General features: G+C 41.1%; 1 protein-coding gene across 1 annotated transcript in view; it reads right to left on the bottom strand.

The window, feature by feature from the left end:
* The window catches only part of LOC122685359, a 185,834-nt gene that overhangs the window by 80,164 nt on the left and 77,846 nt on the right, over positions 1 to 27,824 (bottom strand). Inside the window, exons 16-24 of the mRNA XM_043890064.1 lie at positions 19,879 to 20,071; positions 17,975 to 18,102; positions 12,272 to 12,472; positions 11,442 to 11,563; positions 9,744 to 9,972; positions 6,261 to 6,463; positions 3,554 to 3,709; positions 1,196 to 1,289; positions 396 to 533 (exon numbers count right to left, since the gene is read on the bottom strand). Of these exons, the coding sequence (XP_043745999.1) occupies positions 396 to 533; positions 1,196 to 1,289; positions 3,554 to 3,709; positions 6,261 to 6,463; positions 9,744 to 9,972; positions 11,442 to 11,563; positions 12,272 to 12,472; positions 17,975 to 18,102; positions 19,879 to 20,071 (1,464 nt within the window). The remainder of the gene's footprint in view (positions 1 to 395; positions 534 to 1,195; positions 1,290 to 3,553; positions 3,710 to 6,260; positions 6,464 to 9,743; positions 9,973 to 11,441; positions 11,564 to 12,271; positions 12,473 to 17,974; positions 18,103 to 19,878; positions 20,072 to 27,824) is intronic.

Genomic DNA, 27,824 nt, shown 5'->3' on the forward strand with positions numbered 1-27,824 from the left:
CAGAAAACAATGAAATCATTTATCTACAAAGGGTAGGAGTGGAGGAACAGGCTATTTTCTGCTGGTTGATTCTAGCTAGTCAATATCACAGCATTACATACAATAGAAAAATTAAAATTATTAGCAAACCTCTATAAATTAAGAGACCCAGTAAGAATCTAATCATGTGTTACTATGTATTAGGAAAGGAGAAAGGGAGGGGAAGAGGGAAGGAAAGAAAATAAAAAGATGGGGGAAATGGTCGAAAAGGGAGAAAGGGAAGGAGGGAAATGGAAGGATGGGAAGAAAGAAAGGAGGGAGGAGTGTCAAAGTGAGGGGAGGGGAAGGGGGATGGAGGGAGGATGGGGCAGCCTGACAGTAGTGGCAGCATGCCTCAGGCTTCTCTGACAGCTGACCTTGACAACAGCGGGACAGCTCCCACAGGGAGTGTGGTAGAAGGATGCCTGCTGAACAGCCACCATTAAAGCATTCTTCTGAGTAGCCTGGCATGCTAGGGTCACTTGCATATTTTCCACTCCTGAATGGCACAAGAGCTAAAGGAAGAAAATGTGAAATTAGGAATTTCTCTCATACAGAAAGAGATCAAGTTGAGGGTGGGGATCACCACTCACTCAACACGTAAATATATGGATCAAACTGTTGGATTTGCCGAGACCCTTGCTCCTCAGTGACAAGCCTAAAGCTGCTTTCTCCCTAAGAAGTATTTCATCCTATGAAGGCAGGTTCTAGGCCTAATTGCTCTGTATCTGGACACCATCAGGGTTCCCCAGTTGTCAGATAAAGGATGCATAGGCTCTGATGAACTAGCAAACATACACTCAGAGGCAGGCTCTTGTAAAACTGCCCACATTAGATGAATGTTTAAAACATACACACACAAATACAAACCTGCACATACAGATACAGAAGCAAAGAAGTCCATCTGAGTGGCAGGGAAATATAACACCAGGTTTGAAAATATCGCTGGACTGCCAGGAAGTCCCAACATGGGTTTCTTTTTAATGCCGAACAGAGGTTATCTCAAGAGGTATTACATGTCAGACAAGGCAAGGCATCATCATTATTAATGAAGGTAGAACCTTTTCTTGTCTACGGGGTCAAACTAGTATGAATTAAACATTATACTTTTTAAGGAATACACAAACAAGTTGCTTAATTTTACTTTAGTTTCCTTTTGAGAAAAAAAATAATTTACCTTAAGAATGGCTTCCTTTGTATAAAAACTAAATTTGCCAATTTGGTTATCATCCACTTCAGAGATAGCTAAGACAAGAGTAGCAGGAGAATATCTGCAGGAAGAAACATGATGTTGTTTTGATGTGCCATACAGTTAGCCAGGAGATGCCTGTTCTGAAGGGACAGAGTCACGTGACCAGCTCTGAAATACCAGTAGTAACAGCAAGGACAGATTTTACACAAGACTTAGTAATTCTACCCAAAAGCTGAAGGGCTCCAGGGTCTTTTCAGTCCTTATTGGCCTCAATCTTCTTGCAGTTTGGGTGTGGTAACCATCTATCTCAGACTTTCTGAAATTGTTTTCTCATGATCACTATTCCTTTGCTCTCTTCCATATTTCCTCTTACCTTCTTGACCTCATTTGCACAGGCCTCTCACTGACCTGGCCCCGTTTATTCACTTCCTAAATGCTATCTCGTTCTCTCTCCCATGGCTCCAACAATCATCTAAATGGTCTTTGCAGCCATGTTTCTGCCTTGGGACATGGTCCTTCATCCATAACTATAAGACTTTGTCAAGTAATTTAATATCTAGGAATCTTGGTTTCTTCATCTGTAAATGGAAATATCACCTATCTTAACGGAGGTAATATGCATGAATGTGCTTCTCAAAATGTAAGTCACTATGCTCATGGTTGGATGGCATCATTGACTCAATGGACATGAGTTTAAACAAGCTCTGAGAGACAGTGAAGGACAGGGAAGCCTGGCGTGCTGCAATCCATGACATCACAAGGAGTTGGATTTGATTTAGCAACTGAACAACAACAATAATGCTGACTGAACAACAACAATAATGCTCATGTTTGGTATATGTTGTTGTAATGGCACTCCAAAGTGATAACTTGAAGGAATTAACATACATAAAACAAATGTAAATTCAAGATACAAGTTCCTTGGATGTAAATATCTCCCCCTGGTAATTCAGAAAGTGCTTCAGATCTTGAAGGATCTCTGGGTCATCATTGGGAGGACCAATCACCACTTGGCCAGGCCACAGAACATTCAGACAGTTAGTGTTGATTGGTTGATTCTGGCTGAACAAAAATATGGCCTATTTTCACAGCAGTGTAAAATACCAGCTCTGGCGGGAGGCCCTTGAAGATCCAGAGAACAGCTTGGCTCCAGATTGGAGACCTAGCCTCGTTTGAGGCCCAATCACACTTCCTGCCTTCAGCTTCTGTGAGATATCTTTGTATCTTTACAATAAATCACCTTTTTGGTTTAGGTTATATGACAGGATACAGCATAGGGGATTTTGCTTTCAGGGGACAAGTAGCAATGGCTGGAGACATTTTTGATCATCACAAACGAGGGAAGGCATACTGCTGACATCTGGTAGGTAGAGATTGGGGATGTTATTAAACTACCTCTGATGTAAAGAACAGCCCTCTCCAAGAAACAGTTTTCCAACCTCAAATTTCTGAGGTTGAGAAATTCACTCTGTGGTCCTAACCCCTTCATTCCAGCCTATGCTCTCTCCTTTAGCATACTGCTATACTTTGAGCCGTGATACACAATAGCAAAGCAAAGGTGACCTTCCCTCCTTCCCTAGAGTCAGCTCTGCCTTCCTTGGGGTGGGACTCATACCAGGAATCTCCAGGACGAGCTAAGACCCTCAGGGGAAGACAGACAAGGAAAGAAGAGGGAGATGAGTTTATCCCTGGTACACGTCCAAGACTGACTTTGTATGGGGGGAAAAGATTCCCTTCCCCCACTGAGTAGATTCTGGTCTGTTACTAGTAATAGTGTTTTCTTTTGGGCAATAGGCTAAACCTATGGGGCATGAAAAAGAGGTTTCACTGGTTTGAGTTGGCTTCTTTTATTGACAAACAAAAGAGCCTGACAGAAATATTGCCATACATGTTAGATATACATTGCAGTAGAGTTTTGAGGAAACAGTCGCTCAAAAACCTTGAATGACTTTTTCCTGGTCCCAGGGAAAGTAAGAGCAGGGACCTGGGCAGGGATCCAGGATTCTTGCCCCATCAGACCAACCCCTACACCCCTTTCTATCTGGAAGCAACATGGTCACCCTGGGCAGCTGCTGAGCCTATGATTCCATCCATGTGAGCTCTCTAATCTGATTCTTCCATTTTTCAGTTATTCACTATTTTTAATCCAATAATCCCTCTTGATTGAGATCTTATTTTTTCCTATCCTATCAAAAAAAAGAAAGGAAAAGAAAATATTGACATCATGGCAGATAGAGGATAAGGGAGAGAATTTGGAATGCAATTGCATTTGTGGTGGTGATAGAAATTATTTTTCACTGTCTACTGTGTCATTATTTTTACTTTGACTCTCTCAAGGCTCACCTGTCTATGCAGTCACTGTCCTCCAGCAGAGAGGTTATAAAGACAGGAGGTGGATCGACCACCTTGTCCTTGTGTGATGCAGATTCAAAGTGAACAGGCCTCAGATACAAATGGAACTCTTCAAAACCCATCTCGCATGCCAAATCCTTATAGAGACTAAAAGAGAAAAAAAAAAAAAAAAAGCCAAGAACATTTGCTGTTATTTTCCATAAAAGGAAAGTAAGTGGCAAGAAAACCAAACCATCTGAATAAGCACAAAGCAAAAGTCAAAACAAAAGTAAGCCAAGTCCGGTGTGAAATGAATGACTCACAAAGGTTTTGAGTCTGCCCTCAGCTATGATGGTTAAAGATAGTAGTTAAGGTAGGAGGAGATATGCTTGGGCACTTCCTCAACTCTCATTTCCTGCAAGCTGGCTTCTGTCTTCTGAGCGCTCCTGAGGTCACCAGTATTGCTCTCAGTAGAAAGTTGACCATTTTTTCTCAGAGATCCTCGGGGCTGGCCTGTCTGCTGCTTAAACCATTTTGTTCTCCTGAATCCAGGATCTCCATGCTTCTGCTTCATAACCACTGTCTTCACTGGCTTCTCCTTTTTTTTTTTTGAAGCAGCCCTCCCCCGCCACCCATGCCATGCCATTGGCCTTGTTGAAGACTCTGCAGGACCCCGTGCAGGTCACCCAGATGGCTTGGGAGGTGACTCCCACCAGCCGCTCCCTCAGGCTGTTGATGACACAGTTGCTCATTGCTCTGATGGACCTCAAAGAGCTGCACCCATGCCATGCCAGGGCCCTGGCTGGGGCGGGCCAAGCACCACTGCCCACATCCCGCCACTGGTGCTGCCGCTGCTTTGTGGCTTCTCCTCTTTATTTTCAAATTCCTGTTGTTTCCTGAGGTTCCAAACCCAGTCCTCTTCTCACCTTCCCCATGTCCTCCTTGGGAAATCTGTCATTCAACTCTGGGCCATTACCATCTCCCCTTTGTGTAAGAACCTGTGACCCCATCTCTGTCCTCCTTCAACTCTGCGCTCTACTCCCCCATGACTTGCAGCCAGGCTCCATTCAGATGTCGCTGTGGCATTTCAGCCTTCTGTGTTTAGAATTCCTTCCTTTCTTCTCTTATCCCCATTTTAACACATTTCTTCATCTTGAGAAGTTGGTACATTAAGGCTGAATTCAAATGGCACCTACATTAGTTTGTTAGACTGCTGTGAAACAGTACCATGAACTGGGGTGGTGGTGCTTAAACAACAGAAATCTGTCTCAGTTCTGGAGGACAGAAGTCCAAGATCAAAGTGTTGCAGGGCTGGTTCCTTCTGAGGGTTTTGAGTGAAGGATCTGTTCTAGGTTCTCTCCTCGTCTTATAGATGTGCATCTCATCCTTATGGCTTCATACAGTTTTCCTTCTGGATATATCCGTGTCCAAACCAGCTCTTCTTAGAAGGACACCAGATATACTACATAGGAGCCCACTCTAAAAACTTCATTTTCTCTGCAAAGATTCTATCTCCAAATAAGGTCACATTCTGAGGTACTAGGGCTTAGGGCTTGAACATTTGAATTTTGGAGGTACACAGTCATCCCTAGGCCTTCTGTGGAGCTTTCTCTGATTCACTTAGGAAGAATGAGATACTCCACTTCCTGTGCTCCCATAGCATTTTGTTCATATGACTAGAATATCATATTAAACTTTATTAGGGGTAACTTTCACATTGTGAACTCCCTGAGAACAAGGATCAGAAATTATGAGGAGGTGGTATCATAGTGGTTAATATTATCTTGACCCATAGTTTGATTTCTGCTTCTACTACTTTCTGGTTGTGTGATCTTAGGAAAATTACTTTTCTAAGCCTCTACTTTCTTGGTGGTAAAATGTTTGCAAGCTATATCATAATATCATATCATAAGGACATCATTAATATATTATAACATAAGAATATTCTGAGAATTAAATGAACTGATACATGGAAAGTTCCCAGTACAGACCCTGGACACAGTAGGCCCTAGATCATGGTTTATGGTGGATAATTGGACTCTCTGTGTCTTCAGGGACTCTCATGGAGCAGAAAACAACAGAACTCATATATGTTTGCAACAAATCCTCAAGTTCCATATTTTTCCTGTTTAGGGAACATGTTCACTTAAATGTCTTACCATCCTCTCATGCTCAAAGCAAAAACAGAACTCACCAAGCGTTCTCTCCCCCTACCTGCTGAACATTTCACACTTCCACCAGACCTGGATGCTATCAGACTCATTCTTTCCTTTCTGAAGGCCCTCCACTGGTTCTGCTCTGCTATTCAACTTCATTATATTTGAACACTCAGTATCATTGGGTGCTTGATGAGGGTTAGCCTTCATATCCAACAGGATACTATGGAAAACAACACGGACAAAGCTTTTACATTTAGGGAGCTTACATTAGCAGGAAAACTAATAGACCAACATCAAGCACCTAATTAAAAGGCAATGGCTGAATGGAGAAAAAGCCCAGGTGCTTAGAGGAAAACCCAGACTAGCTGAGTAGTCAGAGAGTCCTGTTGGGAGACCTGAGAAGAGAAACAAGGAGGGAGGGAAGGTGGAAAGGAGGTCATCATTTCAGTCATTTAGAAAGCTCACTCTGGCTACTCTGGGGGCACAGATGGGGCAAGGCTTGCAGTAGGAAGATCCATAGTCTATTACCCTTCATGTGGATCGTGAGTCCCCCTACTGACCGTGCCAAGTGTACACTCTCCAGACTCATCTCTATCAGCCTATGCCGGAGGGTCAAGAGTTCCAAAAGTTTGGAAAACATCTCCAGGAGCAGCATTTGGGAATCTTGGCCTTGGTTCTGTCCTTGGTCTGCAGCAGATTTGAGTGCAAGCAGGCCTGTCTCCCCGACAAGAAAGGGATCACCCATCACTTTAGCTGAAAATAGCTGAAAGAAAACAGAATACTTAAAAAATACAAAATAAAGAAAGAAATCTGAACATATTAAGAAAAATATGTCAGCAGCACAGACTCTGGATCCAGAGTTCCTAGGCTTGAGTCCTAGCTCTGGCACTTACAAGCTATGAGATTTAGGGCAATTCACTCAATTTAACTGTCTCTCAGTTTCATCATCTATAAAATGGCAGTAAGGATAATAACAGCACCTAACAGGAACTGATAAATCATAACTGTATCAGGGTTGGTTGAGAGGGTTGAGTTAAATATATACAAAAGCACTTGGTACATAGCATTTGCTATTATCATTATTATAATGTTTTAAGCCAAAATAAAGAGAGAAATGACACAGATGACCTAAATAGAAGCCTCTGATACATTTCAAGTATTTTAGTGACCAATGATAATAATGATAATTTCTTATAAACTCTAATTGAAGTTTCAAAACTTTCAAGTATTTTCATGTATGTTAACTCATTTTTATTTTTATAAGATCCCCATGACTTGGGAATCACAGATACTATTATGTCCATTTTATCAGTTAGGGATCTGAAGCAACACTGAAATTTTCTAAGGTCAGACAACAGTATCAAGAATAAATTTAGTTTCCCTAGTTCCACGCTGTAGTTTTAGAGTATACCAAGCTGCGTCCTCAGTGCTCCTCTGCTCAAACCAAGCCCTGGGTGATTTGTGAAGTTACTACATTGTTCTCTAACATCCTCCTGCCTTGGTCACCTCCTCTGCTCTGACATTTTTGCTAGCTTTTTATATACCACTTCCAGCAAGGACCAAGTCTGGGGACCACCTCTAGTCTGTCTTTCCTGGTTTGGCTTCCCAAGAGTAGATAGACTTATCTACCAAAGGCCTTGCCTACTCAAGAATGCAATTTCTAGACTACTGAAGTCTTCCAAAGTGATGACGAGATTTATTAATTTCCTGATTGTCTTCTGAGTGCAAGACCTGTCCCATTTTCTGTCCCAGTACAAAAGATTAATCTGAATATTTATCATTTCTAAGTCCCAATTTGAACATATTAAAAAAAATAATTTAAACTGTATGGGAAATTCTCTGGTGGTCCAGTGGTTAGGACTCGATTCTTTCACTACTGAGGACCTGGGTTGAATCCCTGGTTGGGGAACTAAGATTCTGAAAGCCATGCAGTGTGACAATCCATCAATCAATAAAAAAATAAAACTGTGTGGCATCAATGAGAGATTAAATAGGTAGCCCAGATATTCACTACAATTTTTAAGAGAACTAAAAATACATTTTAAAAATCTGGTATCATAATTGCCACTGTTTTAGTCATTAAATTGTGTCCAACTCTTTGCAACTCCATGGACTGTAGTGCACCAGGCTCCCCTCTCCATGGGATTTCCCAGGCAAGAATACTGAAATGGGTTGCCATTTCCCTCTCAGGGGATCTTCCCGACCCAGGGATCAAACCTGTGTCTCCTGCATTGGCAGGCAGATTCTTTGCTATTGAGCCACCAGGAAAACCCTGGTACCATAATACAGTGTGAAAATAATCCTCAATAAATGGTAGTGGCTACATGGGTGATAATGTGGGGAAAGACTCTGTTTTGAGCCATATCTTACACCACATATTCACTTTTACACACATACACACACATGCACACACACTCCAGGTGGAATTCTAAAAGGAGTTAAATATTTTTGAAATAAAATAAAAACCTTAAGAAGTTAGAAGTTAGAATAAAGGAAGACAAATATGAAACATCTGGAGGAAGTTTGGCTTTCTGAATTTAGGATAGAAGAAATCACAAAGGGAACGATAAACAGATTTGACTATATGAAAATAAGTTTCTGTTAAAAATTTAAAAGACAAATTGGGGAAAATAGTTGCAGAATATATTATGGACAAACAGTTAAAGTTTTTTTAAGAAGAGCTCATGTAAGTGGATAGGAATGACATTAGGATTCCAAGAGAACTATAAACTAAGGAGAGGAACAGAACATTCATAAAAAATACAGCTAGTAACATGACATTTGGAAGAATATTTAATCTCAACAGATAGCAAGGAAAGAAAATGAACAGTGTAATGCCACCTTTATATATCATATGCATAGATTAGCACAGACATTATATGCTCACACCTAACACTGTAGAGTATTGCAGAACTGGTACCCTTAGACACTATCAGTGGTATTACAGTTTGGCACGACTTTTCTGGAAAGTGATCTGCCAACATATCCAAAGACTTAAATTTTGTTTCAGTAAATCCAATTCCAAGAAGCTATCCAAAGGAATTGATTCAAAATACGGTAAAATCTGTGAGCATAGAGATGTATCTTATGGAATTTTTAATAATAATAAAACATTGTAAATAACTTGAATGCCCATTGATAGGGAAATAGTTGGATAAATTATCATTCACCACTTAAAGGAATTTTGTGGTCATAAAGGTTAAGTATAAAGACTATTAGCAACATGGAAGAATATATAATATGATGCAACTGAGAAAAACAGGAGATGGTATATGAAGGATATGACTAGAAAGAACTATGTAAAATATGTATATAAAGAATACTTGAATTCAGAAAAAAATGATTACAAATGCATTTGAGTGGTTATATTTAAGGTAATTTTCTGTTTTCCTCTTTGGCTAAAACTCTGAATTCTATTTTTTGATCAACTTTAATTTAAAAGAAAATAAACTTTTGTTTGAACCGGAGATGATAGGTGGCTGAGATAGGCCTGGGGAACAGATATTTTTGGCAGCTGAAGCCTTGAAATTTCCTTTATCTTATAGCAAGTGCCCACACAGAGTAAGGTCAAGTTAAGAACCCAGGTCTCCTGCATCGCAGGTGGATCTTTACCAACTGAGCCATCGGGGAAGACCAAGTTCATGGCAGGGCTAAGCTTAGTCCCGATCACTGACTCTTGCTGTCTCTCCTCTGCCAGATTTTAGCTCAGGACAAAACAGTACATTTTAACAAGGGTCTTAGAAAGAAAAAAAAATTAATTAAAAAATATATACTGTTAAACTATAACAAACCAGAAAATACTTTCCCCTTAGCTGTGTACATTTCCCTTTAAATGATAACTGTAGCAGCACCCCGATAAACTGGAAACATTGACCAAAATGAACAAAAAAACCCATAAAAATGTTGGCAAGCCCTAGGACTATGATCTATCTCTGGCCAAACAGGAGGGGAATAGAGCCAAACAAAAACAAAGCTAAGTAGTAACATCTGGGAGGAAACATTCTCTTTGCCAAGGACCCACCTAACCCCTTCGGAGAACCTACATCTTTCTGGAGCTGTGCGCTGTACCAGGATTCGGGCCTGGCTGGGGTGAGCCACACATCCAGGGCCAGCTGCAGCACACGTCTCTCCAGCAAGGTGAAGGCACTGGCTGATGTGGGCCTCCAAGTGTGGCGGGCCTCCCTGAGGAGGTGCTCCAGAGCCCTGGGGATACAGGAAGCCAGGCCCAAGGAAGGGTGGAACTCCAGCAGATAAATGTTTTTCAAAGCTGAGCTTAATGAAAAGAAACAATTAATGACAATTTTACATGGTGAAGAACTTAATCTGTTTCCAGATCTTATATTTTTCAAGACCAATAAAACAGTCTTACAACCCAGGGCATTATAAAAAACTGGAAGCTCAACAGGGCCTTAGAGGCTGTCCAGGGAGCCCATCAGATTACACAACATGCTTTTTGCTTTAATATTAACTTTTTTTAAGACATAGTTTACTCTAAAATCCAGTAAGAATAAGATTCATTGTACATCACATCATTATGCTGTACACCTTAAATTTATATATGTGTGCGTGCTAAGCTGCTTCAGTTGTGTCGGACTCTTAGCGACCCTATGGACTGTAGCCCACCATGGGATTCTCCAGGCAAGAATACTGGAGTGAATTGCCATGCCTTCCTCCAGGGGATCTTCCCAACTCAGGGACTGAACATGCCTCTCTTATGTCTCCTGCATTGGCAAGCAGGCTTTTTACCAAGAGTGCCATCTGGCAAGCTCTAATTTATACAGTGCTGTATGTCAATTGTATCTCAATGAAATAGAAAAAAAAATCTAAAATTGTATATGGAAAACATGTCAACATTTCATTAGCCAAATATTTGAGAACAAGATGACTTCAAAGTGTCTAAATATTAAACAAATACCTTCCATTACTATTTCTATTTTTCACCTGATTCTTGATCCCTTTTTCTTCCCAAAATGATAATGAAGATGGTTTTTGAGTTCTGTATACAACTATTGGAATCATTCGTGCTTGCCATAAAAACGTTATATTTTACAAATGAATGAGGTCAGAAATAATAAAACACTTGTCTGTGGGTTATCCCTTTGGAAATAAAGGATATAGTATCAGTCAAGTCAAGGGCCTTTCTATACCTACATGGAACACAGGCTCCAGACCAGCTTGGAGCCTGTCACCAGCCTCTTGGTTCCTCTGTACCCTCAAAGCCTGGAAAGGCACTGTAAGGGTGAATCACACTACATATCAAGGAGGTGACCTTATGTACTCTCTCCAGGTGATCTCAGGAAATTCAATCTACTACTTAAAGCGGTGGGGTGGGGGTCACAAGATGAGTCTGCAGAAACCTTTCTGCTGACACTTGCTAGAAAAAAGAAATTCCTTTAAAAAAATTTTAAGCACATCCATGTTTCATATATGTTGACTTGTATGGCACCTCTAATAAATCCTTTGACAGCATTTTAAGAGCAACTGGGTTTTTTAGGACTTCTCATGGGAATGAAGATTCTGCACCCAGGGGCATAAGTGTAAATTCTGGCCTCCTATTCCTTATTTGCAAAGTGAATCAATATCGAGTTCACAAAGGAATCCCTCTTCTATGACTTTTATATTTACTTCTCTCATCACCAAATACTTGAGAGGTGCTTTGTAGAATAGTAGTAGACTTAACAACATACCCTTTAATTATCCAGAAATTAAATGTAAAATGTCTAAAGACAACACCAACTTACCAGCTATTGTTGATGGAAATGAGTTGTTTGCAAATGATGTTAAGGGGAAGTCCAAATGTATTGCTAGCATCTGGATGGCCTTTTTGCCAAAGCCTCTGGACATACTCACGCTGACACTCTATCTAGAAATGTCACATAAAAGTTAAAATTAGAAAAGTTAGACTTTCCCATGGATGTGAGTTATGAGCCTTGGCATGAGAAGAACAGATCATCAGCCCTTTGTGTATCTTCATTATTTGACTAATTTTCGCCCAGACATGAGTTTTAGGGATTCCCTCACACAGAGACATGATTGTTTTTTAGTCTCAGGCAAGGATCAGCCAGGAAAAGCAAAGGCAACCAGCTTTAGGCAATCTTAAGAAGCACAAGAAAACTTTCTGTAAAATAATTGACTACAAGGAAAAAATTCTAAGCAGGCCTAACGAACTGTATTAGCTTTTCCCTGGAAGCCATAGACTGTGACCATTTCCTGTAGTGTTATAGAAATAGTTGCAACCTTTTAAAAAATAAATATAATTTTACACATTTAATGTCTTACAAAGGGGTAGGCTTAGTCCTTTCACTATAGATGAACTGTGATTGAATGAAAATAGGTTGCCAATTCTTTGTGGATCATTAAATGTAATTAGGATTGGAAACCTCCCTTTAAGACCGTAGTTATGCTTGAAATTCAACAATGCAAATAAGCTTACAAATAAACATTGTGTACATGCTGTCCTAGAAAACCCAGATTCTGAATTGGTACTGAAAGGAAAATACAGTTTTCAGTTTTGACCTGTGTTTTCCATCCCCTTCCCACATGGAATCTTAAAAAACCCAAATATACTCACGTGCTGGTTGAGGATGCCCCTCACCAGCTGCAGGTGAAGCCTCAGGCAGGTGCATTCCTCTCGGTAGGCCTTAATGAAGTAAGGATGACTGAAGTCAAACCTTGGGCACCTGTGCATGATGTCTGTGATCACTTGTGCTAAGGCAAACCTCTCCTCTGGGTCCAATGCATGCTGGTAGGCTTCAAAGTAACTGTCAAGAAGCTGTAAATAAGGTTTATAGTCAGGGGACAGGGCCCCACAAAGGAAGAGAGTGAGCTCCCAACAATTTCCATGATTTGGAAAGCCCCCCCACCATCAATAGGAGAGACAGCTCTGCACCTCTGGGTACCGGCCCTGGGTGGGCAGCCGCAGCACCGGAGCAGCACAGACCAAGTTAGGGAGGGCGAGGGAAAAAGCACTCATCGCACCTCTGTCCCCCCCTCCTCTGCTCTCTACACATAAAAGGGGAGTGATATCATGAATAATACAACATCTAACAATTACAAGTTCCACTGAGACAGGGCATTCAGTGTCACTTCATCATTTATCTTCAACACCTTTTCCCACAGGCCCACTCTCCTCCCCCTGTTTCATTCTATTACCAAAGGTAGGCAGGTAGCCTCCACCCCTCTTCTACATCATCAGCCCCATTTATGACGCCTTCTCTTTAATAGCTTGCCTATTTAAGTTTCACATAGGTAGAAATGGTGGGGGAGGGGTTAGAATAGCAAGTGGAAGATGCAAGTCCCCTCTAAATATAAAGGTATTTATTCCAGATCACACTTCACTGCTGCTGCTGCTGCTGTCGCTTCAGTCGTGTCCGACTCTGTGCGACCCCATTGACGGCAGCCCACCAGGCTCCCCAGTCCCTGGGATTCTCCAGGCAAGAACACTGGAGTGGGTTGCCATTTCCTTCTCCACACACTCCACTAGGAAGGGCCTATGTACAGAACTCTCAAGAGCATCCAGGAAGCTTCTGTTTTACTAGAGTTCACAAGTCTTTTCTAAAAACTGAAGGAGGCTTCTCCACACTAACTGTTGAAGAAACTCAGAAAGATATGCTATTTTGTTTTTACATTTGTTTATGAACTTATGGAATTTCTGTTCTGCGTGTAAATTTTATTTGTGTATAGTTAGTCATGGTGCTAATCAGAAAAAGCTCTTCAGAGTTCACTGGACTGGAATCCCAAACAGATACCTAAGAGCTGATATGCAAGTAGTTCTGAACAACGTAGTTACTCTTTTTGGGTTGTTTTTAAAACTTTCATAGGCCTTAAACACACTTATTTTTGGAGACCCCGTCCCATACTGTCAGGCGAGTGTATGCTCCTTGGTTTTTGTCTCGTCACAACAAAGATTTGGAGTGACAGACATTAGGTCCCCCTCGGCATGTCACAGCTCCCGGGTCTCGGACAGACTAAACACTGAGTCTATGTCACCTGATGGACACAATCAACTCTGGCTGAAAGCTTCTGAACTTCTGCTCCCACCAGTCTCACAATGCAATGAATTCCTTTCCTCTGCCCAAATAATCCAACATCATCCCTAGAGTTTCAGCTCGACGTGCCCCTCCTCAGTCTTCTCTGACCCAGTCCTCTAATGCAGGCTTCATGCTTCTGAAAGGCCTCAGCTCCCAGGGTGGCTGTAGCACCAAAGACACAGGTGTGCCCAGTGAGTTCATGTAGTTGACAGCAAGGAGTGGATTGCTGAGTCTGCAATTTTTGCCAACCTGATAGCCAAGCACACTCTGAGACGCATTAGAGCATTTTTTTGTTTCCTTGGGTAGTGGTCTTCCTGGTGGTTTGAGGCCTGGGAGCCAGCCCACTTCTTAACAAACTAAGGAATTTCCTAAAAGGAGATAAAGAGCACCTATCATTGTGTGGAGTCCATAGCTAAGAATGAAGACCAGAAAGAACTGAGAGGGTGTAAGCACTGCTTGAATATAGGTGGCAACAGCTCAGGAGGACGTAAAGGAACCCAAGTGGTAGGAAAAGCCAGGAGTGTCTCCATCTTGAATAATAACTCCTGAGGCTCCCAAGAAGGCAAACACTTGAGAATCAATAGAAGCCTAGGAATCAAATACTGCCTTAGCAATAGATGTCCAGTGTCTGAAGGCTATTCAATGCTAAGGCCCAAGGAGGGAGAGCCTGGGGCACTTTATTTAGCATCCAGTTTTGTAGGATGCACTTTGAGAAACACTGGTCCATGGGAACTTGGGTCAACCTTAGTATACAAAGGATAACACCAGAAGAAGCTAAAAGCTTAGGACACAGAGTGTGCTCCATAAGTTAAAAACTCACACACCTCAGAGTGTGAAATGAAGAAAGGTGCAGATCCCTTGTCTTTAAGTGAGCCTCAGGGAAAATGAAGCCAGCGGAGTGATCTAAATGACCTTATTCCAACTACAGAGCTCTCTAGAATAGCATTCAGTTATTAAATAGCAGAAGACAAAGCAGGAACAAAGGAGTGATGGGTTAAGAAGGCTGTCACTCAATAGCCTAGTGGAAGATTAGGAAAGAAACAGTAACTTCCCTAGTCATTCTCAATGAATTTAAACCTTTTTGGCTGGACCAGGGCAATCCCAGGAGCTGGTTTATAGAATTTGTACTGCTGTGACCTGTTTTTGTACAATGAGCCCTATTGTTTGGTTATTTGGCAGGGGAAGATTGTGGGGAGGGTTCTTGATAGTGATTCCAATCTGGTGATACCAGGTTGCAGAGGTAGGTGCTAAATTGCCATCATCACTTTGTTGTTGGTAGAATTACCAGGTTTAACAAATAAAAATACAGGTCATCTAATTAAATTTGAATTGCCGATAAACAAATATTGGTTTTTTTTGTGTCACAAATATTGTTGTATTTTACCTGGCACCCCCAGTTGTTGACAAGGAAAATGTGGCTCTTTTTAAATTGACAAGCCTTTTTTCAAGCTTTGCCCTCCACCTTGAAAAGCTCTCAGATGGCCCTTTGCATAATTTTATTATGAATTCTTTCTCATCAGGGGTAGGGCTGTGATCTTTACACCTCACAGGTTCTATTTATTATCTGTTTGCTAACTGGCTCATTTCCATTTGAACTCTGGACTGGCATTTGTCTAAGAAGTCTTCCTAGCCTGTCAAATGTCACCTGTGTATGTCAAGGGCCAACTTGCAGGCAAAATAATGTGTGGTGCACACTGATGGTAGGCATCAAATACTGGAGAAAATAGAAAAGAGCCTGAATGAATAACCTCAAACCATACTGTGTTTATAGACTTTTTTTTTTTAAACCTAAGCCTCTTTTTATTTCTTGGATTTAAAAAAACTTTTAAAAACAGCACTTTAGGTCAAATGAAAGTGTAAAAGAGAAAATCTTGTCACAGAATTTTCTGCCCCACCCCCCCACCCCCCCGCCTTTTTTTTACTGCTCTAAACACTAATTCAAATTATCCTGAAAATGTGTCCTCTGGTGGCTGTGGAGAGAATTAGCAGTTGGTATAAATGTCACTTAGGAACTGGCACAGCTGATGCCTGGCTTTTGAGTCTCTTAATCCACCTAAATTCATACCAGCTCTATTTTTATGAGCAGTTTATATAATATGGTTACTTGAAGGATTTAAGGCAACCTAATGTGTTTGAGCAATTTTTAACTTTAGCAATTCTAATATATTTAACAATCAAAAACAGCTGAAGACACTTAGCAGTAGAATCAGTACTGGGGGAAATCAATTGTATTCTAGATAAAAGTCTGGTTTATCAATTAAAAATAGGCTCTTTTGACAATTTCTGGAACTCCAGAAATTGATTTGGAAGGCTACATTTTCCAGTTTTTGGCACAGATAAGTCAGTTTCTATAGGGAACTTATTTTCATTGTAGAAAGGAGGGAGATTATTTTCAATGGTCGTTTTAAGTTCAAATATTTTCATGTACCATAGAAGAAACTAGTAGACAGCCCTGGTAACTTAGTACAGAATGAACACTAGGCCAAAGTGAGGAGAAATTGGTTTGTTTATTTATTACTCTCTGCCTTCTGTTCTTCTCTACCATCAAGTCCTCTATAGGAAGCCTAGAAGAACTGAAAACAGAGGTGGGGAGAGCACAGAAAAGGGGTACTGCTTACAATTCATGTCTGGACCAATAAACATGTCAAGTTTGAGGATTTTGTATTACTTACATTTAATGCAGCCTCTCCAGATTCTATACTATGAGGCTAAATCGCCCATTTACTCAGTAGATCACAGTAAGCTTCTAATCGACAGATCAAGTGTCCGGATGCACACTCTAGAGGTCAGTTGTCTTTGGAAAGAGGAACAATTTTCAAAGCTACAGCTTGCACCCTGTAAGTCTAGCCAGTTGTTTTCCAAAATTGGATGATCTACATCTCCATGAGTAACAGACCAGAGAGTAGATGAAATGGTAAAACCCTCTACTAGAAAAACAATTCAAAGAAAAAATTTCCACTTCCACATCCTCTTACCACATCACAGTGTACTGTAACCTGGTTCCCATCTCTGCTACTCTTTGGAGAGACTCCTACAAAGCTAACAATGACTGCCTGATGGTTAACCCCACTGTCTGGTTTTTAGGACTCTTGTTCTTTGATGTTTCAACTATTCTCCACACAGGTAATAATCCTCTCTTAATTAAGACTCTTTTCTTTCTGTGGGATTTCCTAATGTTATCCTTTTCTTTTTGCTGCAGTCTCTTTGGCGACTCCTTGTTCTTCTCATGGATTCTTGTCCCATGACCTTCCCCTTAAATGTAAGTGTTCTCAGGGACCCATTTCAGACATCTCTTTTACTACTCATTTTGATACATTACTATGGTATGACTTCCACATTTATACCTCAGCTCATACCTGCTCCTGAACTTCAAACCTACAGCTCCCATAAAACATTCATGCATGCATGCTAAGTTGCTTTAGTTGTGTCCAACTCTGCGACCCTATGGGCTGTAGCCTGCCAGGCTCCTCTGTCCATGAGATTCTCTAGGCAAGAATACTGGAGTGGGTTGCCATGCCCTCCTCCAGGGGATCTTCCCAATTCAGGGATCGAACCCATGTCTCTTAGTTCTCCTGCATTAGCAGGCAGATTCTTTACCACTAGTGCCACCTGGGAAGACATTCACACCTGGGTTTTAGCAAACTCTCCTCACATGCCTTGTGTCCTAGACTCAAAAAAACCTTTCCCTCTAAAGAGGCCCCTCTTCTTTCATTCTGTTTCAGTTAACAGCCTCCTCCCTGAGCTTGAGGAAGTCATTTTAATTCCACCCTCATTCTCTCATGCCAACATCTAGTCTTCAAATCCTATCATTTCCATTTCTGGAAATCCTTGCCCAACTGCTCTCACCCACCCACGTGTGGCCTACCCTTCTAAAGACCATAATAAGGTCTGTTGGTTTGTCTGCATTTAGCAAAGTGAGGCCCGTCCCTGACAGCACAATGAACACGAATGGAATCATCACGCCTTCTCACTAAAAGCATACGTGTCATAAAGGGCCTAAATTATACAGCCCTCTAACAAATTTCCCTTAAGCTGAAGCCATATCCTTCACGTTTTATTTTTTTGTAACAAAGAAGCACAGTAAAGAACATAAAATTGATTATATACTTACAACTAGCTAAGATTTTTAAAATACTTATTCACTTCATTGGGAGTTGCCCTGCAAGACCCATGGGGTTTAAAAAAATATATTGGGTTTTATAAGAATGTTTTTAATAGGTGTTTTGTTTTCTAGGCAAAAATACCTGGCGCTTGCTTTCTAGAAGAGCTGCTTCCCAAGTCCACATGTCATACAGCACAGCAAATCTGTCCACACCTGCATGGGTCCATCCCCAGTCCTGGTCAATATGTGACTTGCTGCCCTCTTTGTGACCTGGGAGAGAAAAGGATGAAAATGATTAGAGACAGGCCTCACTACAGAGGTATTCCTAGTAGAAATGGCGCCCTCAGATTGTCAGCTCCGCCTCAGGAATGAAAACACTGAAGGGGTAACTGGGATTCCTAATAATCGGCTAAAGAGACATGGGCAAGACTAGGTAGGCCTTAAGTTCATACTTGCTGACTTCTAGATCAACAGAGGTTTTTGCTTTTACTTTTAGTTTTAAAAAAAGACTAATTTTAGAAATATAAACCAAAATTCAGTTAACATGAAAGATTTACTAAAATCTCCTCAAACCTGTAATTTAAAAGCAAAACATACATTTCTCCTCTGTAAAAACAGTTTCCTGGTGGTTTAACAACAAACCTAGTTTAAACTGCTGTATCAGTTGATGCCAACCAAGTCAAAAAATTTCAGGGAAACTTCTAAGGTATTTCTTAATTGTGCTAATTACTAACTTAAATCAGTAAGGGTAACCATTGCCATTATTCAGCTAAAATATTTTCCCACTATAGTACTGTAAGTTTCATTGACAGCATTATTATTGCTTAAAATTTTAAACAGTCTGTTTCAGAATAAAATATTAAAAAGTAAGGGATTTTCAGGTTTAGTGATTATCAAGTATATGGTGGGTACTGAACAACAGAAAGCCATTGGTCAGGAATTTCCCCAGCAGCAGTTGGGAAATCATTTCACAATGAATGACCGTATACTCACTAGCTCAGTGAGACATACTCATGTGCCTAAGTATTTCAGTCAAAGTAAGTTCCTAGTAGCTAAACACAGTCACATCATATTATAAATTAACATCAGCAAAAATGATGCGTTGGTATTTAGGATCACCAGTAAAGATAAAAGCTAAAAGTTGAAATTAGGTGCCCTGGAATGTTGGATGTCATCACTGCATCCCATGATTCAGATCCCAAGTGGTCTGTGGCAAAGGGAGAACAAAGAATTCAATCTAATACTAAATTAATTCTGTCTGGGATCTGAAAGGTTAATTGTCAAACAGTCTTAGAGCAGCATTTTATAACAATATGAACATGAATTATCCTTAATTAAAGTCTACATATATTACAAAATAGCACAATCTATTGCTAAATTTTCCTCTAGGTATTGCAATTCATCTAGAAACTCTAATTTCTTTCCAAATAGAATACTAATGTCATCATATTATTCCAACAGGAATATTCTTACCTCTTCGATTCCTAAAACTGGATAAATTTGAGTGATGCCAAAAGAAAGACAGAATACAGATTATGGGTTATTTGATTACCCTGACTAATGATTTCTCCCTCTGGAGCTTGTCTGACATTTTCCTAGACAGGTCTTGCATCCTGGTGGTTTTTTGTTAGGAACTCAGAAATATCTCTGCTTCTAACTGCAGTTTCCCCAAGGTCAATTATTTCTTTTTTTGTCACTTAGGAAAAAAGTCATTAATTTCACTTGCTTACTTTGCTTCCCTCAGGGCCCTGAACCTAGTATGTAATGCAGGAATGCTACTGGGCAACAAGTAGAGTCTAAACAACAATAAGAACTATAACCAAGTTACAGTTTCCAACAAATGGGGGACTTGAGCTGGAAACAAAACTTTATCTTTTCTAGAGTGGTGTGTGTTGGGGAGGTATAAATGCTTATTGGATTTTCCAATACTATTATACGTGTGTTATAGTTTAAGGTGGGAGGTGTTAAATAGAGCCCTTAGTGTTTTTTGTCTGTTTGGATAGGTAGATTTTTGTCTGGTTGATTTTTTAAAATCTGACTTCTGACCTTTTTCTCTCTCAATGTAATGGCTGGCCACAAGCAGCAGTTCTGTCTCTAGGTCCTTCAGATCACTCAAGGCTTCATCATACATGACATACACTCCTTGCTGGTCCTGGGTGTGGATGTAACCAGCATCCATGCTGTAGTAATCATCCTGGTTCTCCACTTCTGAGAACTCCATGAATTGGATGCTCTGGACCTGGGAAAGAAAGCCAAGCCTGGAAGTTACCAGAACAGGGAGAGAAATATGTTGCCAGCTCAAATGGACAAGATGGTAGGTTTCTGTTCCCACACAGTGGGCTGTCAGCATGGAGCTGTAGACACGATGAATGTATAAAGAGCTAGCTATATGTAGGGAAAAAGATAACAACAAATGTTAGGGAAGAGTAGTTCCTAAGATGGAGAGATTAACCAGTTGCTTAAATTTTATAATTAATTCAGGATTATCTGGGAAAAGGTAGACAATAGAGCCAAGGGATGAAGGTGGTCTCTGAAGCCAGAGTGCCTGTGTTTAGGTCCTTGGGCTTCCCAGGTGGTGCTAGTGGTAAAAGAACCTGCCTGCCTTTGCAGGAGGTGTAAGAGATGTGGGTTTGATTCCTGGGTTGGGGAGATCCCCTGGAGGAGGGCGTGGCAATCCACTCCAGTATTCTTCACCCCCCCACCCCAGATTTCAAGCTATATTAGAAAGCTATAGTAATCAAAACAGTATGACCTTGTCACAAAAAAATTGGGTAAATGAAACAGAATATAGAGCCAAGAAATAAACCAACACATATATGGCCAATTAATTTACCACAAAAGAGGCATTCATATACAATGAGATAAGGACAATCTCTTTAGTTCTTTTTTCCTTATTGGGAAAAATGAACAGCCACATGCAAAAGTGTTAAACTGGACCATTAGTTTAGATTATATATTAAAAACTTACTCAAAATAGATTAAAGACCTAAATGTAAGACTAGAAACCATAAAATTCTAATAAAAAACATATATGGTAAACTCCTCATTATCACACTTGGCAATATTTTTTATGTCTGACTCCAATAGTAATGGCAACAAAACAAATACGTGATTTAAAAAAAAATTTTTAATGAAGAATGTGAATTCAGCGAAAAGAACATTTTTTTTTTTTTTTAGAAATACAATTTATTATTTGCTTGCTTCTCTGAGGTCTCACCACGTGACATAAGGTACCATGCGATACCCAGATTAAAAGCATGGCTTTGGTGGTTGGGGCTTTAAGTAAGAATAGAAAATTCATCTTCATCATCATGTATGCATGCACGCTCAGTTGTGTGCGACTCTTAGCAACCCCGTGGACTGTAGCCCACTAGGCTCCTCTGTCCATGGGATTCTCCAGGCAAGAATACTCGAGTGGGTTGCCATTCCCATCCATGGCCACTCCAGTATTCTTGCTTGGAGAATTCCATGAACAGAGGAGCCTGGCGGGCTACAGCATTTAGGGTCACAAGATTCTGACATGACTGAAGCAACTGAGCACGCATGCACCCTGCCAGGACCTCACTTTAAGCAAGTCACTGAGACTTTAGACTCCATTTCTTCATCTATCACACGGGGACAGTGGAGACACTACAAGGTTTGTTGCATATGATACCATATGTGTATGTATGGCCTCACATGTATATGAGGCCCTTGAGATCTATAATCAGCTATTTCTCTTAATCTTATAAATACTTCTAAAATGCATTAACACAGTCTTATGACTTGGTGTCCTCTCAAAATTCACGTCCACTTGAAACTTGTGAATGTGGCGTTATTTGGAAATAGTCTTTGCAGATGTACACAAGGTAGGATGGGGTCATACTGGATTAAGGTGAGCCTCAATCCAATGACTGGTGTTCTTGTAAAAAGAGGAAATTTGGAAACAGACACATAGGAGAGAAGGCCACATGGAGGCAGAGGCAGAGACTGGAGTAATGCATCTATAAGCCAAGGAACACCAAGGATTGCTGGCAACTACCAGAAGTCGGAGAGGTAATGAGGATTTTCCCCTGGGGCCTTCAGAGACAGCATGATCCTGCTGACACCTTGATTTTTGGACTGTTTTCAGAATCTAAGAGAATAAATTTCTCTCCCAGCTGTTGTGAGCCACTCACTTTGTGGTACTTTGTTATGGCAACCGTAGGAAACTAACACAAGTTTCGAATAGTCCAATCATAATTTTATTTTTAAATTTAAAATAGGCAAGGGCCTATTGCTTCCTAGGAATCATTATTCTCATAATAACTCTCATAATTTCAAACTCCTCTACCCTGTTCCTCACTCCCAATGTCCAGCCTCCCTCAGTCTCAGCTGATGCCCCTCCACTTCTCCATTCACACACAAACCCACCACACTTGCCCCTCTTCTACTGCTCCCTCTGCACTGTAGGGGCCTATTACACTCCCCTTCCCAAAGGTCATTCCCTCCTGCTCTGTAGCATCTCTTCTCCTTGGACATCCAACTCATCTCAACCAGAGATTTTCCAACTGACTCTGATACACGCTCCTGGCCCTCTTATTTTAAAACACCCTCACACCCTTCCCCAGGTTCCACCTTATGTCCCTCCTTCTCACAGTCCAACCCCTCCTATAACATCATCTGTCTCCTTCTCCTCACCTCCTACTTCTCACCCATTCCCATCTAGCTCCTGTCTCCATCAAGCCACCTGAACCACTTTTACAAAGACCATCAAGGACCATCCAGCAGACTTTCTATAGTTATCTTTATGTAATCTCTCAGGAAGGTTTGACATGGTTTAGCATTCCCTGCTTACTGACCCACTTTTTGTGCTGGCTTTCTGGGATTCCACATTTTCCTTGCTACCACCAATTTTTCAGCCATTTCTTCTTTATCAGGTCATCAAATAGTGGCCCACACTCAAACCCCTAGGACTTCCATCTTTTCTTCCAATAGTCCTTCACTTGAAGACTGTACACTTTCACAGCTGAGATAACCATCTTTAGACCATTTGATCCCCAGTTTATATCTCCAATCCAGACCTCCTAGAATTGCAGACCCACATATGCAATTATCTATTTAGCATCTGTTCCTGGGCATCTCAAAAGCCCCTCAAATTTAATATGATCAAATCATGTGCTCTTCCCCACAAACATAGGCCACCTCCAGTTTCCCCATTTAGTAAATACCACCACCACCCATCTACTTCCTCTAGCACGAATCATTCCAGATGTCTCTTTCTATCTCACCCTACATGTCCAATCTATCACTAAGTCCTGTTGATTTTACTTCCTATGTCTCAAATCCATCCAATTGCATCTCCACCACCCACCACCCTAATCCAAACTGTCACTATCTGGCACTAGAACTAGTCTAGCAGCTTTTAAACAGGTTTAGTCTGTTAAATGGTCTGTCCACTTTCCTTCTGGCATGGGCTTATTCTCCCCTCCATTTTATTCACTACTAGCAGAGGATCATTTAGAAATGGAGCTTAGATTATGTTATCCATTCTCCCTTTTAACATCTAAACCCCCCCCCCTCCAAAAAAAAGCCCAAAAAAAAAAAACAACCCCACATCTAAAGCCTCTAAATGCTTCCCATTGCTCAGAGTACAAAACAAAACTCCATAAAAGGACCTACATGATCTGCTCCCTGCCTATCTCTTTCCAGTGGTTTTGAATCAAATGTGATTTTGCCCTCAGAGGACATTTGGCCATGTCTGGAGACTTTGTGGTTATTATAACTTGGGGGAGATGCTATTGGCATCTAGTGGGTAGAGGCCAGGGATGCTTCCAGATATTCCACAGTGTACAAGACAGTCTCTCACAGTAAAGAATTATCAGGCCCAAAATGTCAATAGTGCCAACACTGAGAAACCTTGGGTTACTTTCATTTTATACCACTTTCCACCTGGATTACTGTGTCCCAGCCATTCATGTATTCTTTTGATTTCCTCTGGGTACCATGCTTCTCTGGCCACAGGTCCTTTGCACAGACTACATATCCTTTCTTTGTGGAATTGCTAGACATTTGTTGTTCACTTGCTCAGTTGTGTCCAACTGTTTGTGACCCTATGGACTGCAGCAGACCAGGCTTCCCTGCCCTTCACTATCTCCCGGAGTTTGCTCAAACTCATGTCCATTGAGTTGGTGATGCCATCCAACCATCTTAGCCTCTGTCGTTCCCTTCTCCTCTTGCCTTCAGTCTTTCTCAGCATCAGGGTCTTTTCCATGAGTCAGTTTTTCGCATCAGGTGGCCAAAGTGTTGGACTTCAGCTTCAGCATCAGTCCTTCCAATGAATATTCAGAACTGATTTCCTTTAGGATTGACTACCTTGATCTCCTTGCTATCCAAGGGACTCTCAAGAGTCTTCTCCAGCACCACAATTTGAAGACATCGATTCTTCCACACTCAGGCTTTTCTATTGTCCAGCTCTCACATCCATATGCTACTGGAAAACCATAGCTTTGACTATACGGACCTTTGTAGGCAAAGTAATGTCTCTGCTTTTTAATATGCTGTCTAGGCTTGTCATAACTTTTCTTCCAAGAAGCAAGTGTCTTCTAATTTCATGGCTGCAGTCACCATCTGCTGTGATTTTGGAACCCAAGAAAATGAAGTCTGTCACTGTTTTCATTGTTTCCCCATCTATTTGTCGTGAAGTGATGGAACTGGATGCTATGATCTTAGTTTCTTGAATGCTGAGTTTTAAGCCAGCTTTTTCACTCTCCTCTTTCACTTTCATCAAGAGGCTCTTTAATTCCTCTTTGCTTTCTGCCACAAGGGTGGTATTATCTGCATATCTGAGGTTATTGATATTTCTCCCAGCAATTTTGATTTCAGCTTGTGATTTATCCAGGCCGGTGATGTACTCTACATTTAAGTTAAATAAGCATGGTGACAATATACAGCCTTGATGTAGTCCTTTCCCAATTTGGAGCCAGTCTGTTGTTCCATGTCTGGTTCTAACTGTTGCTTCTTGACCTGCATACAGGTTTCTCAGGAGGCAGGTAAGGTGGTCTGGTATTCCCATCTCTTTAAGAATTTCCCACAGTTCATTGTAATCCACACAGGCAAACGTTTTAGCATAGTCAATGAAGCAGATGTGTTTCTTTTTTTTATTCCCTTGATTTTTCTATGATTTAAGATATTGGCAATTTGATCTCTGGTTCCTCTGCCTTTTCTAAATCCAGCTTGTACATCTGGAAGTTCTATGTTCATACACTGTTGAAGCCTAGCTCGATGGTATTTGAACATTACTTTGCTACCATGTGAAATAAGTGAAATTGTATGGTAGTTTGAACATTCTTTGGCATTGCCCTTCTTTGGGATTAGAATGAAAGCTGACCTTTTCCAGTCCTGTGGCCACTGCTGAGTTTTCCAAATGTGCTGGCGTATGGAGTGCAGCACTTTCACAGCATCTGCTTTTAAGATTTGAAATAGTTCAGCTGGAATTCCATCAGCTCCACTAGCTTTGTTTGTAGTGATGCTTCCTAAGGCCCACTTGACTTCACACTCCAGGATGTCTGGCTCTAGGTGAGTGATCACACCATCGTGGTTATTTGGTTCATTAAGACCTTTTTTGTATAGTTCTTCTGTGAATTCTTGCCACCTCTTCTTGATATCTTCTGCTTCTGATATCTTTTAGGTCCATGCTGTTTCTGTCCTTTATTGTGCCTATCTTGCATGAAATATTCCCTTGTTATCTCTAATTTTCTTGAAGGGATCTCTAGTCCTTCCCAATCTACTGTTTTCCTCTCTTTCTTTGCACTGTTAACTGAAAAAGACTTTCTTATGTCTCCTTCTATTCTCTAGAACTCTGCATTCAGATGGGTACGGCTTTCCTTTTCTCCTGCCTTTCACGTCTCTTCTTTTTTCAGCTTTTTGTAAGGCATTTCTTTTTCTTGGGGATGGTTTTGATCACTGCCCCCTGTACAATGTTATGAACCTCTGTCCATAATTCTTCAGGCACTCTGTTTACCAGATCTAATCCCTTGAATCTATTTATCACTTCTACTGTATAATCATAAGGGGTTTTATTTAGGTCATACCTGAATGGCCTAGTAGTTTTCACTACATTCTTCAATGTAAGTCTGAATTTTGCAATAAGGAGTTCATGATTTGAGCCACAGTCAGCTCCCAGTCTTATTTTTCCTGACTGTATAGAGCTTCTCTATCTTAGGCTACAAAGTGTATAATTAGTTTGATTTCGGTATTGACCATCTGGTGATGTCCATGTGTAGAGTCACCTCTTGTGCTTTTGGAAGAAGGTGTTTGCTATGACCATCACCTTCTCTGGGCAAAACTCTGTTAGTCTTTGTCCTGCTTTGATTTGTAGTCCAAGGCCAAACTTACTTGATACTCCAGGTATCTCTTGACTTCCTACTTTTGCATTCTAGTCCCCTGTGATGAAAAGAACATCTCTTTTGGTGTTAGTTCTAGGAGGTCTTGTAGATCTTCATAGAACCATTCAACTTCAGCTTCTTCAGCATTATTAGTTGGTGCATAGATTTGGATTACTGTGATATTGAATGGTTTGCCTTGGAAACAAACCAAGATCATTTTGCTGTTTTTGAGACTGCATCCACGTACTGCATTTTGAACCCTTTTGCTGACTATGAGGGCTATTCCATTTCTTCTAAGGGATTCTTCCCACAGTAGTAGATATAATGGTCATTTGAATTAAATTAACCTGTTTTAGTCCATTTTAGTTCACTGATTCCTAAAATGTCAATGTTCACTCTTGCCATCTCCTGTTTGATCACTTCCAATTTACCTTGATTCATGGACATAACATTCTGGGCTCCTATGCGATACAGTTCTTTATAGCATCAGACTTACTTTCACCACCAGATACATCCACAACTGGGCACTGTTTCTGCTTTGGCTTAGCCTCTTCATTCCTTCTGGAGCTATTTCTCTGCTCTTCTCCAGTAGCATATTGGACACTACTGACCTAGGGGGTTCATCTTCCAGTGTCATATCTTTTTGCCTTTTCATACTGTTCATGGGGTTCTGAAGGCAAGAATGCTGGCGTGGCTTGCCATTCCCTTCTCCAGTGGATCACATTTTGTCAGAACTCTCCACCATGTCCTGTCCATCTTAGGTGACCCTACACAGCATGACTCATAGTTTCAATGAGTTAGGCAAGGTTGTGGTCCATGTGATCAGCTTGGTTAGTTTTCTGTGATTGTGGTTTTCATTCTGTCTCCTCTGCGATGAATGAGGATAAGAGGCTTGTGTAAGCTTTCTGACTGGGGAGGACTGACTGGGGGAAAACTGGGTCTTGTTCTGGTGAGCAAGGCCATGCTCAGTTCAGTTCCGTTCAGTTGCTCAGTCGTGTCCGACTCTTTGTGACCCCATGAATTGCAGCACGCCAGGCCTCCCTGTCCATCACCAGCTCCCGGAGTTTACTCAGACTCATGCCCATCGGTGATGCCATCCAGCAATCTCATCCTCTGTCATCCACTTCTCCTCCTGCCCCCAATCCCTCCCAGCATCAGGGTCTTTTCCAATGAGTCAACACTTCGCAAGAGGTGGCCAAAGTACTGGAGTTTCAGCTTCAGCATCAGTCCTTCCAATGAACACCTAGGACTGATCTCCTTTAGGATAGACTGGTTGGTTCTCCTTGCAGTCCAAGGGACTCTCAAGAGTCTTCTCCAACACCACAGTTCAAAAGCATCAATTTTTCAGTGCTCAGCTTTCTTCACAGTCCAACTCTCACATCCATACATGACCACTGGAAAAACCACAGCCTTGACCAGATGGACCTTTGTTGGCAAAGTAATGTCTCTGCTTTGTAATATGCTATCTAGGTTGGTCATAACTTTCCTTCCAAGGAGTAAGCGTCTTTTAATTTCATGGCTACAGTCACCATCTACAGTGATTTTGGAGCCCAAAAAAATAAAGTCTGACACTGTTTCCACTGTCTCCCCATCTATTTCCCATGAAGTGATGGGACCAGATGCCATGATCTTAGTTTTCTGAATGTT

This window comes from Cervus elaphus, chromosome 28 (genome assembly GCF_910594005.1).
Source record: "Cervus elaphus chromosome 28, mCerEla1.1, whole genome shotgun sequence".
Lineage (NCBI taxonomy): Eukaryota > Metazoa > Chordata > Mammalia > Artiodactyla > Cervidae > Cervus > Cervus elaphus.